The 14,433-nt window shown below is 36.7% G+C and overlaps 1 protein-coding gene across 11 annotated transcripts in view; it reads right to left on the bottom strand.

Moving 5' to 3' along the window:
* Positions 1 to 14,433, bottom strand: part of LOC121856252 (glycoprotein-N-acetylgalactosamine 3-beta-galactosyltransferase 1-like) — a 35,085-nt gene that overhangs the window by 10,349 nt on the left and 10,303 nt on the right. For 3 of the 11 annotated variants that reach the window (XM_042351635.1, XM_042351638.1, XM_042351637.1), the window contains exons 2-7: positions 13,909 to 13,973; positions 11,753 to 11,879; positions 8,097 to 8,206; positions 7,269 to 7,421; positions 6,584 to 6,722; positions 5,108 to 5,220 (exon numbers count right to left, since the gene is read on the bottom strand). In XM_042351635.1, coding sequence (XP_042207569.1) covers positions 5,108 to 5,220; positions 6,584 to 6,722; positions 7,269 to 7,421; positions 8,097 to 8,206; positions 11,753 to 11,871 — 634 coding nt within the window. In that variant the 5' untranslated portion in view covers positions 11,872 to 11,879; positions 13,909 to 13,973. Of the gene's footprint in view, positions 1 to 5,107; positions 5,221 to 6,583; positions 6,723 to 7,268; positions 7,422 to 8,096; positions 8,207 to 11,752; positions 11,880 to 12,339; positions 12,516 to 12,787; positions 12,894 to 13,113; positions 13,172 to 13,908; positions 13,974 to 14,433 lie in introns of those variants that run through there. The other 8 variants (XM_042351641.1, XM_042351642.1, XM_042351631.1 and 5 more) reach the window with 6 other exon arrangements.

Below are 14,433 nucleotides of genomic sequence, written 5' to 3'. Positions count from 1 at the left end.
CATGTTTTCGCTTGCACTGACCGGGCAACCAGCTTTAGTATCAGTCAGCCAATACATTAACCGGTTCTAGGGCTTAAATTCCTTACTATTTTAGTAAATATCAAGAAGTTTATACTATTCAATAATTTTAAAAGTTTAATATTCAATTTTTTAGTCATTTTAACAATTATTGAACATAACTGAAGGTAAAGTGACTAGTTTAATGCGCGGCATCCAGCCTCTTAACACAGCAAACAGGCGTTAGTCTCTCTGTTTTCACTGGAGGTAACATCTTGCTTGAGACTCTCTTCAACTAAACGCTTTTTTCTGTGTTTCCAAGCAAATTATTGGTCATTTTGAAATATATTTTACATATTGACAATATATAATGCAGTGCAGTGTTGATTTAAAGAAAATAATCTTGAATTACACCAAGAGAGCTAAAATATTATGGGTGAAATGGTGCCATGGGGTGACTTCTCTTCCACCCCAATGCCTTCTCTTCTTCCTTCTCCTCCACCCCATTCTAAATCCCATCATCATCATCATCATCATCCAGGAGCCTTCTACATACACACCTCAAAGTAAGTGAACTTTTCTACCATTTTTGTTGAATTTAGGAAATTTTCGGTGAGCTGGAACCAATTACCCAAAAACCCATTGAAACAATGGTTTCGGTTAACGAACTTTTCGGTTAACGAACGACCTTCTGGAACGGATTGAGTTCGTTAACCGAGAGGTCACTGTACTGTACTTGCTGAACTGTACACCTGCACTGTTTATATACTGTACTTGCTGAACTGTACACCTGCACTGTTTATATACTGTACTTGCTGAACTGTACACCTGCACCGTTTATATACTGTACTTGCTGAACTGTACACCTGCACTGTTTATATACTTGCTCAATCAATGTAAACTTGTAAGACAGATGTAAATTTATAAACATGTAAGATCTTGCTGTTCAGTACCTGAGCCATCCTTAAGTATCCTATGCTCATGTCTTTAAGTATCCTATGCTTATGTCTTTAAGTATCCTATGCTCACGTCTTTAATTATCCTATGCTCATGTCTTTAAGTATCCTAGGATCATGTCTTTAAGTATCCTATGCTCAGGTCTTTAAGTATCCTATGGTCCGGTCTTTAAGTATCCTATGCTCATGTCTTTAAGTATCCTACGCTCATGTCTTTAAGCATCCTACGCTCATGTCTTTAAGTATCCTACGCTCATGTCTTTAAGCATCCTACGCTCATGTCTTTAAGTATCCTATGCTCAGGTCTTTAAGTATCCTATGGTCCGGTCTTTAAGTATCCTATGCTCATGTCTTTAAGTATCCTACGCTCATGTCTTTAAGTATCCTACGCTCATGTCTTTAAGTATCCTACGCTCATGTCTTTAAGCATCCTACGCTCATGTCTTTAAGTATCCTACGCTTATACTTAACCCCTTAAAATATGTGCTTATGAATTGTATACTGTATATTAACTTGCTTAACTTATGGATGAGGTGCTTTCTCCCGCTTCAGGCAACACGTACATATGAGAAAGTATTAAGAAAAGACAAAACTATAAATATATACAGCATATATATAAAAACAAAGAAACAATATACATAATGAGAAAACGTGAATCAGTGTTAGCACAAACTAGAGGTGCGGAGAACGCAGTGGATGAACAGTTGGTGCGGCAGTAAGCAGGTGACCACACAGACAGAACATTAACAGGTAAATAACTAAAACAATATCCCTTTATCTCCTCTATGACAAATGTACAGAAACCACAGGTAACTTTGGCTGATTGATGAAGAGCCATGTGTCTGTGTGTGTATAGAACTGTACAGTTAGGGATTATACATACAAAGAGAAATATGACAAGGTATACATGAGTGACCACAACTAAATCATGAAGGATGTGTTTGTCTGTATGTCTAGATCTGTATAATTAAAAGCATCATACATTCAAGGGAAAAGTGAAACCAACTAAGAAGAATGGATAGCGAGATTAAAAGATATGTCGTGTATTACGGGACATTCAGTCCTTCCAAGATTATTTCACGTAATGATTAGACACACCTAATGCTACCTGAGCAGGTTAGGTTAGAGTAGGTTTTCTTAGGTTCTGTTATGTGTGATTAAGAAAGAGATGAGTAGGTTAGGTTAGACTGGGACATATTAGGGGAGGGGCTCATCTGACCACTTAATTTACCTGTATCATTAGCATAGACCAAATCAAAACTGCAGAATCATGTATCCAGGCTCATGAGACAATACTTGTACACACGATACAACAAAGCAATTATCAGAAAATAACTGTGACAACGTTCAGCTGACACCGAGGTTGGGGAAGTGGCATTTTTAAAGTGAGAAACTGAAAGTCGACACTGGACTCATTACACGGTCTTGACGGAGAGGAGTGTTGACAACACACAAGGTAAGTATATATCACATGTTTTTCTTGGGTTGATCACATTATTGTTCTAAGATAAGGATGAAGAGAGAGTGAACTAGAGAATATAGACTCTGTAGAGTGTACAGTACAGTATATAGACGACATCCCTCACACAGGCCATTTGAGACACCCCATTAAGACAGACTCTGTCAACCACCAAACTCTTTGCCACAATCTTATTTAAATGCCTTGGTAAAAAAGTCTATGATTGCTCTCCATACTATAAATAATAACATCCAAAAAATAAAATAAAATATTACAATTTATTCAAAGTTCTGAATTAATTTTTTTTAAGTTCACATAATAAAGGACACATCTGGACTCAGTGTTTGTAAGTATTGTTAATCTTCTCTTTATGTGGTCATACCTACTGTTTCAACAAACAATAAGTATGGCAACAATGTCTCATTAAATGCTCATATAAGTGGCTTGTCAAATGGGCCCATATCCACATAAGCCCCAAGCTATCTTAACCCTTAGGAATTGTACCCATTAGGACTGAGTTCCTATCCTGATGGTTAGGTCAGGTTGGGGCACAATATGACTGAAGCCTTTATGAGTTGCAGCACACCTAACAAGTTAAATAAATACTAATTGAGTTTTTAGAAGATAAGCCTAGGTTTAAATAAGAAGCATTATTAGAAGCACAAACTGAATGGTCATTGAAATATATTAACTTAAATTTGTGTGTAATATTTACCTTCATTTCAAATGTGAAAATCTGCAAAACTGTGAAGGAGTCATAACAGGTGTTTAAAATTGACTTGATACTGTACGTGTGTGTGTGTGTGTGTTTACTGTCTATCAGCCTAAAATGAAATGTTCTTCCAACTCTGAATCACTGAATTTACACATTTATTGTGCAAAAATTCATGTGTGTTAGAATGGCACGCACGCACGCACGCACGCACGCACGCACGCACGCACGCACGCACGCACGCACGCACGCACGCACGCACGCACACACACACACACACACACACACACACACACACACACACACACACACACACACACACACACACACACACACACACACACAGCATCATGTCAACCATTAGGCCCTGATATGACTCTTAAGAACACACCCAGTAATAAGCCACACAGTGCTTGCAAAATATGATAAATGCAGATGTGCAACAGCAAGCTGTATAATGGTTTGATACCCAGCCAAAAAGAAACAAGAGGCCTAAGGGGCCTATATTGCTCACCTGGCAAAGCATTTTCCCTATATATGCCTATGTAAACCTATGTGCCCCTAGGGTGGGTCCACATGTGACCCCAAGGGCTTCATGTGAACAAACTTGCATCTCCTTTCCCCAGGGGATGATGCTTCATGCCAAATATCTTTGATTTTGGCTCAGCAGTTTCTGAGAAAAGATTTTCAAAGCATTTTCCCTATACAGCATATTCCTAAGTAAACATGTGGGGCCATATGTAACCCCAGGGGCTTCAGTTAAATAAACATGAATCTCCATGCCCAAGGGATGCTAAATGAAAATTATTTAAAAACTTTGGCATAAAACTTTACAATACTGAACAGTATAAGAAGTTTTTAAGCATCTTGACCTACACACTACAGTATACCAATGTAAACATTTGTGCCTCCAGGGCAGGGCCAATGTAACCATAGAGGCTTCATTCAAATATTCTTGAATCTCCGAGCCCCGGGGATGCTTATTAAATTTTGGCTTATGAATTATGACAAAAATACTTTAAAGTTTTTGTGTTATATATCCTACATAGAGTCCTGGGGTGGGACCAAATGTGAACTCAGAAGATCCATGTGAGTAATATTGAATATCTTTATTCAAGTGTTTCATGACTAATGCTGGATAATTTGGCCGTGTACTTTATGAGAGGAAGGTTCTTAAAGCATATTCTCCTATAGTATATTCTATGGGATCCTGGGGTAACAGTCCCAGCGGCTTTATTTGAACAAACATGAATCTCCTTACACAAACATCTCTAAATCTGGACCAGCAGCTCATGTGAGAACTATTAATAATGTCTTCATTTTCCCCTTGAGGGCTCCACCCCTCAGCCTCCAGGGTGGGGGGGGGGGTCAGTAAATTAATTCAATAGGTATAGATTCTCTTTCCCTCAAGATACTTCCTGCTTAGTTTGACTGATCTTGATGCAGTGGTTTTTTAAAGACATATCTTAAGGAAAAAGTTTATACAAAATGGATGAACATATGTGTAGTAAGAGATACACACTGTGCCATGCCATAAGCTCACTTGGCCCCAAGCCAACACACACAAAATATACTGTAATACTGAACTTCAACACAAACTTAGTGGTGAGTTAAATAAGCTATAGATACATATACTTAATTTGATGCAAGACATAGTTGACTGGAATTAAAAAAATTTCCAGAAAAGACTTGACAAAGATTACTGTACAGGATTCTAGGATGGTGAGAAGTTCATGTGACTTTTAATTTGGTGGCAGCACAACAAGAGCTGGGAGAGTATGTTTACATTCCCAGTTCTCGACCATCTTGAGTGCACAGTCAAACAATACTTCACCCTCCTACACCCTTGTACACTGTTCTTAATGACTGTTCAGGAAAAAGTGACAATTTATAATGCACTCAACAATGACTTGCCATAACTCTACCCACAACCCTAACGCTGTATTAATCTGCTAAAGAAACCATCACTCAGTTCAACTCTACCTCCACTCATATATCCCTGCCTCACGTATTTCTTGAAGCGACATCCAAACCATATAGGATGACTGGCGTCGTATGGACTCAGCATATACCGTAGGTTTTCAACAATAACGTACCTAAAAGAATAAGAATTCTAAGTTACTTTGTACCTATTGGAAAAAAACTTTCATCTGGTCATGGCTATTACAATATAAATCTGTTTTGTTAAAGCCTGATGACTTTTATTGTACATTGTTATACATTTATAGCAGTTAGAGTTTTACTTAATACAGTATACAACAGTGACACACGCAAATAAACTAAACATAGTGACATTATACAAAATACAATATGTCAACAAAATAATCACACAAATCATATTCTATAGACATATGTACAGTGGTCCCTCGGTTAACAAACGCCTCGGTTAATGAAATTTCAGTTAACGAACTGCCTCCCATAAGATTCTTAAATTCGGTTAACGAACAAAAATTCGGTTAACGAACAAAAATTCGGTTAACGAATTTCTTACGAACCGACCTCAACATGTTTTCGCTTGCTCTGGCCGGTCAACCAGCTTTAGTATTAGTCCGCCAATACATTAATCGGTTCTAGGGCTTAAATTCCTTACTATTTTAGTAAATATCAAGAAGTTTATACTATTCAATAATTTTAAAAGTTTAATATTCAATTTTTTAGTCATTTTAACAATTATTGAACATAACTGAAGGTAAAGTGACTAGTTTAATGCGCGGCATCCAGCCTCTTAACACAGCAAACAGGCGTTAGTCTCTCTGTTTTCACTGGAGGTAACATCTTGCTTGAGACTCTCTTCAACTAAATACTTTTTTTCTGTGTTTCCAAGCAAATTATTGGTCATTTTGAAATATATTTTACATATTGACAATATATAATGCAGTGCAGTGTTGATTTAAAGAAAATAATCTTGAAATACACCAAGAGAACTAAAATTTTATGGGTGAAATGGTGCCATGGGGTGACTTCTCTTCCACCCCCATTGCCTTCTCTTCTTCCTTCTCCTCCACCCCCATTCTAATTCCCATCATCATTATCATCATCATCCAGGAGCCTTCTACATACACACCTCAAAGTAAGTGAACTTTTCTACCATTTTTGTTGAATTTAGGCAATTTTCGGTGAGCTGGAACCAATTACCCAAAAACCCACTGAAACAATGGTTTCGGTTAACGAACAACCTGCTGGAATGGATTGTGTTCGTTAACCGAGGGACCACTGTATCTATTAATTATTGTACGTATATGTTTTAAAATATGTGTAATATCATATACAGTATATAATGGCAGTCTTTGCACATCAACAGGTTAGGACAATGTTGTTGTTGTTGTAATAAAAGTGTTCACACAATCACCACAAAAATCTGTAAGACAATGTGTAACTATAAAATTTTTGACACACCCTGTTCTGTTTTATGTAGCATTATCTATGTCACACCCTGTACAGTAAAGAGACTATACTGACGTGTCATCATCAGCCTTCATGAACCAATCAGCATCTTCAAAATGGTTGTTGTATATGTAGATGAAGGCAGCCTTGGTCTTCTCCCACAAGTGGTCACGTCCCTCACCAACCTCAAGTGCCACAGCTCCCAGTTCCTTGTCTGTTCTCATATCAAATACACAATACATTAAAGTGAGTAGGATAAGGCAAGTGTATTTTGGGAGCACATGTATATTAGCCACTCCTAACTACTACTATATCATCACAGTAATAAGGCAAGAGTGTATGGAGGACCACCCATATTGGGGAAAAAATCTAATTTAGAAAATACCTCGCTCCACAAGGTCGCCCATTCCTTAGCTTAAGAGGCTCAAGCATGCCAAAATTTAGATGCAGACGAACACATTTAATGTTTACGCAAGAAATAAGGCCTCGTAATCGTAATCAAGTTTTCATGTGAAGAAAACAAAATACCTCTGTATTGACTTTAGATGCAAACTCTATGTTGTTCAATCAAGTTCAAAATTATTTACTATAAACTCATACCTTTAAACACTTCACTACGAAGATGACAATTTTATTACTTTATTTGACTAACGCCAGACGATTTTGTTTGGCTCAGAGGCGACCCCACACACACGGGGTCGATAGGAACGTGGGCCTTATGGGGGCGACAAAATCTGACATGTGGAAAGTTATTACAAACCTTCTTCACTGCTCATGAATACCAGTTTGTTGCACCGCCGGGCCCACGTTGCTTTAATGTGACGTGCTTTTTTCTGGTGGTTGGTTGGGTTTGTCATCACCCAACACAAGACACGAACTTTATCCTTAAGAATTTCTGCTTCCACAGCTTCTCCTGAGAAAAAATAACATACAATGAATAATTATAAGAATAAACAAGCTGTATGGTATTAATAACCAATACCTGTCCTGTCCCATACTAACATCTACCAGCTGAACATTTTCTACCTTACCTAAAAGACATTTAACATTTCCTAATGTCTTACCAGCTTCCAAACTCACAATTTAATGTATTTTTTTTATCCTGTCAATCTTACCTGAAGCACAACTGAACCAGTGTACAGTATCTAGTCAGAGTCAGGGGGGAGTGCTATCTGCTGACCCATGGACCCCTTCTACCTTCAGTCTGTCTATATACTTGCATAAAGAAACCTGTGTACAGTAGTGCTTGTTTAACCCAACTACATGGTTACTGCAGGGTCAAGTGGGTTATTGCGTGTGTGACGGTATTATTATGTTCATGGAGATTATTAAGGTATGCATTAACCATGAGATAAACGACGTGTTGTGAGTGCGTTGCGGCCTACAGTAAGATGAGGGTACACTGTACATGGGAGAAAGCATTCAGGGTACAAATGACAAGAAATTTTGTGTGTGTTCATGATTCATTTCCCACACGCAGAGTCAGGGTACAGTACAGTACAATATTTGTAATATACAAGTATGAAGGACATTCTGTAAAACACTCACCTGTTCTGAAATATACAATAAATAAAGATCATCAAGGTACCTGCATGGTGAGCTTCGTGGCTGGAGTGCATTGCCACGTTGTCCATCGGTCCAGCGGCACTCTCCAGTTCATCATGATTGTGTGCGTGACTCTCTATGCTCTGAGGAGGACTGGAGATGTATTCAATTAATAATACTCTTAATTTAATAAAGTAGGAACACAAAGTCCTAGCATGAATGAATAAATTTCTCTATCTACATAAATAAGTAATATTGTACCATCATTCAAAACAGAGGTGACATGTACAAGACCTTTCCATAATACTTAAGTCACACACAACATCTTCCCATAATACTTAAGTCAATGAGTTCCTTCCAATTCTCAATAATAATCTTTCGTCACAGGAGACGCCTTAATAGTCTTGTTCTTGTCTGCAGCGCCTCAAATGACTACCAATAAAGTCACACTAATGGTTAGAAGCAACACCATTTATGGTTATGGTCTCACTCAGGTACATAAATAGACAGGAAATAATTAAAAAATAATAATAATAAATGAGCAAAAACAAAAATCAATAGAAAACAGTTTTCTTATATAAAGAAACAACAATGAAAGATTTTGAACATACAATAAATGACAAGTAGTGAGAAGAATAATGGTGAAGTAATCATCAATGCAGAACCATCCTGTGCTTCCTCACACCCATACTGTACTTTATATATTATGATGTATCTTGTTATGTGTTTTGCTCCACACAGTACACCCACCTTGCTACATACTGTACTGTACTGTACGTTATATATTATTATGTACAGTACAGGTGCTCCTCTACTTAAGAACGTTCAACTTACAAACTTTCAGAGATACAAACATCATCACTGAGGGGGAGGTTACCTGCCAGAACAGGTGTTTAATATGGATGAGACTGGATTATTTTTAAGAAAATTCCAGATAGAAGAGTGAGCCAGGTTTTAAGGCTGTATTAAAGGGTATAGCTGTACTAAATATCCATAATCTTTTCATTTTTTACAATGTTTGGTATCTAAAAGAGTAAAGTTGGACTTACAAACAATGGGACTTGCATACAAGCCTCAGGAACGTAACTCGTTCGTAAATAGAGGAGCACCTGTATCTTGTTAAGTGTTTTGCTCCACACATACAGTACAGGCTGTGTCAACCTCAGGTGAGAAAGGGTGATGAATTCTAGATGGAGGGCCATGAGGACCATTTGAGGGCTTCACTATGCAGTGTTTCTCTCCAAGGTGTAAAAAAAAAAAAACCCTTCTCTGGGTACATATGAATACATATTATTTATTATTTGTTAAGCTTTCAATCTTAGTTATTGCTGCATAAGAACAATTTTAGTGCTGTACTGATATTTTACAAGGTGATTAGGTTAATAAGTTGTAGTGCAATGAATTTTATATTTTCATGATTAATTTTAACTAATATATGTGTCATGCCTGTAAGTGGTTTAACATGCTTTTGAAGAACCATTTCAGCTCAAGACCACATGGATAGCTTCCCTCGGCACCCGGCAACCTACTGTACTTCCTGACATGGCATTGACACCACATACCCGGTATGTACAAGAAGCTTATAGGGAGATGGATTTTTCTTGTATATTTAATGCCATGATCCCAAGTCAGAGAGGATAGCTTCATCATTATCATTTGTTAATTTAGTACAGTTATATGTGGATTTAATGTACAATAGTGATGTCATTTATTAACTGAGATTATACTTGTTCCTGGATACATAAGACAGGAGAAACAAGACAGGAAGATAGATGAGTGTGGGGTCAGCAGTAACAAGTGTGTCTACTGGGGTACAAACCAGTCACCCAGTAACAGGGTATGGCAGACATTATGGCACCCAGATGACCAGCAAGGATGGCAACAGTTTGTGTAAATAATTATGTCAACTCAACATGAAAGTGATGAACATGGTTGGTTCAGTTTTTCATAAGGAAAATATTACCAACTAAAAATGAAAATAAATAAATAAATAAATAAAATAGGACAAAATTTTCTTAGAAACTTACTGTAAATAAAAAATAATAATAATAAAAATGATGTATTCTGGCCTGAAAATTATAAAAATTAGGGAAAAATTTAATTAGTAGGCCTCTATGTCTGAGCCTTCTACAGTACAGGATGTATGTATTACTGAACCATGCTGTCCCACAAATATCTGACCCATTTTTAAGACTTACTAACCTCAAAAATATTACACTATAGATATAACATGAGGCACATATGTTATACTATAGATACAACATGAGGCACATATGTTATACTATAGATACAACATGAGGCACATATGTTATACTATAGATACAACATGAGGCACATATGTTATACTATAGATACAACATGAGGCACATATGTTATACTATAGATACAACATGAGGCACATATGTTATACTATAGATACAACATGAGGCACATATGTTATACTATAGATACAACATGAGGCACATATGTTATACTATAGATACAACATGAGGCACATATGTTATACTATAGATACAACATGAGGCACATATGTTATACTATAGATACAACATGAGGCACATATGTTATACTATAGATATAACATGAGGCACATATGTAAGAAAATAAAAAACTTGGAGTTGTTTATCAAGTATTAAACAAAGTTTTTTCTACCTATTCTGTATAAAGTTTAGAAATTATTAATTTTTAAAATGGGTCTGATAATTTATGTGCACCGAGTATACCTGTAGAAGTACCGTAGTGGACTGAGTGTAACAAAGTGATGAAGGGAAGGTGAAGCAGGAAAGATTCTTATACAGGTATGACAATACAGTAATAACCAGCACCAAATACTGTATAGGTAATCTATTCTATCATACAATAACAGGATTTGATAAAAGAAAAAAATTATGTACTTCACCTAAGCAAAAGTTGTAATGGCTGCCCAAGTTTGCATGCAAAGCTTTAGTTATACACCAGTAGGCCTAAAAAAATCATGAGTTTCCAGTACTGTACTGTAATAGGTTGAGAAATTTGAGTAGGATAGGCCATTTTTTTTTTAATTTCTCAAGTTTTGCCCCAAACATGACTACTGTATGACTATACAATAATTATATCTGGATTGATATTCAGATGCATTTTTCAGCAGGCAACGTTTACTATGTTAACAAAAGTTATTTCTATTTTCGAGGATCTCAAGATGGATTAATAAAGACAAAGATCTTCACTGAGATAAAAGTGTTTGAAATATCAGATAAAATAATTAGGGTCGGCCAAAATTTCCTTAGGTAGGGTTTACTTACTGGAAATACATGGTTTTTACGTTTTGACCCAACACCACATCCTTCTTGTACGTGTTACAGCCACCGCAGTGTGACGGCAGATCCCAAACGCCACATTAACTACATTACAAATGTAAACTAGTGGTGGACGTCAAACACAAAGTTTTCAGCAGCAACAAATGGTCTAATAAACTATAATGAGAGGTCATCAAAACAGAATGCCCAGATCTCAATATACGTACAGTATAACCTTTTAGAATCTGTGCAATCTACCTCGATGCCCATGTATTATAACGTAAATGAACACAGCCACGAACGCTATCATCAACGAGTGTATAAAAATTCACTGTGCTGTTCAATTATTTAAATATAGAAAGTTGGTGCCCAAAACTTTGCAGTGTACACGTCACGTAAACCATCACCTGTTAGTGCCTTTTACCTAATGCCCTCTATGTACCGTGGGTGCACAGATACAGTGCTGTTTAAGAGATAGAAGGAGAAGAAGCCGCAGAACATTCCCGTTCCGAGGGTTAGAATGAAGCTGCGGCTTATGCCCATTGTGACTCCTGCAAATAGAACAGATGCACGTCAGTAATTATGTCGTTCACTAATACTGTTAAGCAGGGGAGGAACAGTAGATCATTTAAAAGAAGACTTCAATAATACTTACAGAGATTTGATACAAAAAGTGTACGGTATAAGTAATAATAATAATAATAATATCGGTCATTATAGCAAGATACCAGGAGCAAAATAATGGTTGGAGCAACAAAAATGAAACAGTGCCTTCACCTTTTTCACATACAAAACCGAGAGAATATTTGAACATGTGACACTCTTATAAGAGAGTATCTCCACACACACTTTCTTGACTGAACTATACTGGATGGGATCACCCTAAGTTTATCCCCAAGATTATTTCACCTGATGTGTTCTCCTATAGCATTCTTCTCTTCATATCAAAGCCCCATAGAGCTCCCTGGCTAACCTCTTCAAAACTGAATGAATAAAGCTTCTGATACTTGCCAACTGATGGGAGAATAACACTGTATATCCAGCTTTTTTCTTCAACGATCGTCAAGAGTTATTCATATGTATCTGGTACTTTTCTTTTCCTCACCTCTCACTTATAACTACATCATAAAACACTGAAAATTTTATAGAATCATTATAAGAATTATACTCTTTATGATTACACTACAGCAGCAGAAGACACACACGCGTTCCAACATTAGTTCAGTTCTCTGCCTACCTTGCTCGCCCCTCATATCACAACAAAGATAATCTTCAAGTGCATAGTACAGTGAAACATCTATTTAACAGTCTACATAGAGAGGAAAGTCTATTATATCGAGGGTCTGCTATGTGTTAAATTCTCCATCTGATGGATTATATGGAGAAATAAGTCCATTATATTGAGGTTTTACTGTAGTTTCTTTTTAATGACGAGTTTATCCTAGTTAAAAATACTTACTGCGTATCAAAAAGCCCATGATTATGGATCTATACCACACACACACATGAGAAATAATTACAGCAAATCCAAACCACAGGTTTAGGAATTCAGTGGGACAATGAGAGGCTCTGGCAAGTGTTGTACAGCACAACACTCTCACTACAGTTGCCAGCTTTGGTAATTTTTACATTTTATGATGCTATTTAAAAAGAAATATATATATACAGTACTGTACTCTATATTGTATAAAGTATATATATTGTAATGCATAGATTTCAGGGTAAAAAATAAGTGTACTGTACTAGTTCTATTTGATATTAACCCTTTCACCGCGTGTCACTCACTTGCCATTTTATTCTGGCTACCACCAGATGGCTTCATTCAGCTTAGCGTAACCTCCCACTGTGAAAGGGTTAAGAGACAAATGTTAGAAAAAGAAAACATACATAGTACATGTGTTGTACTGTACAGTGTGCATTATCTTATCAAATGTGGAAAATACTAACTGATAACTCACCAGTTAAACAAACCTACTGATAACACATAACTGTACAGCTTATTTCACCTGATGATTAAATACCCTAACACTACCTGGTTTTGGGGGGTTAGGTTAGTGTTATGTTTGATTAGGTTAGGGCAGTTTAGATTAACATTTGGTCAGGTTAGGTTTGGGTGGTTCATCATTAGGTGAAATATGCTGGGGTCTCTAATCTTCATATGATCCCTTCTGTTCACATTCACCACTACCGCCACCTGCGTGGCAGTAAGAAGTGATACCACCCTCAGTGTCAAGACCTGACTGAATTACTCAGAATAGGTAAACTGTACTACAAGTTTTGTCAATAAATTTGTTAAACTAAAAAAAAATGCCACCACCACTATTAATACCACCACCACCACTATCATCACCACCACTACCATCACCACCACTACCACTATCAACACAACCATCACCACCACTAAACATAGCAGGTTTTTTCCCCGTGTCCTCCAAAATCCTCCTGTGCTGGATAATGAAGGTCATAAGAGAGAAGAGACCAACTCCCAGCTGAAATGTTACCTGAAACTGGTGATAAATGATAAATAATTAAAAAATAAATAAATGTACTGCATAAGTTAAAAAAATATACCTTCCATACCTTAATGTGACCCAAGAGGTGATGTCCCCAGATGTCCACAGCACCAGACAGCTGGCCGTCATTACCTGTCCAAACATATTATTTCAATAACTTAGAAACACTATTATCTCACTCATCCCTCCCCAGCTTATTCCACTTTAAGGTTATGTACCCAAGCTTAACCTAAAATAACCTAACCTAACTTAACCTAAAATAACCTAACCTAACTTAACCTAAAATAACCTAACCTAACTTAACCTAAAATAACCTAACCTAACTTAACCTAAAATAACCTAACCTAACGTAATCTAAAATACCCTAACACTCTAAAGTAACCTAACCTAACCCCCAAACACTAATAAGGTAGTTAATAATCCTCAGGTGAAATATACTGAGGGCTAATCTTCAGTTGATCCTAATTATTGAACAATACTGTACAACATAACCTGAAATCTATTACTATACTAAAGACACAGTACTGTATTATATCACTTTAAAACATTGGAAAAACAAAAGTAGGAAGGTTACAATTCCTCTTCTCTTCTA

This window comes from Homarus americanus, unplaced genomic scaffold (assembly GCF_018991925.1).
Source record: "Homarus americanus isolate GMGI-L3 unplaced genomic scaffold, GMGI_Hamer_2.0 scaffold48016, whole genome shotgun sequence".
Classification (NCBI taxonomy): domain Eukaryota; kingdom Metazoa; phylum Arthropoda; class Malacostraca; order Decapoda; family Nephropidae; genus Homarus; species Homarus americanus.
This window is presented reverse-complemented; position numbering and strand designations above follow the sequence as displayed.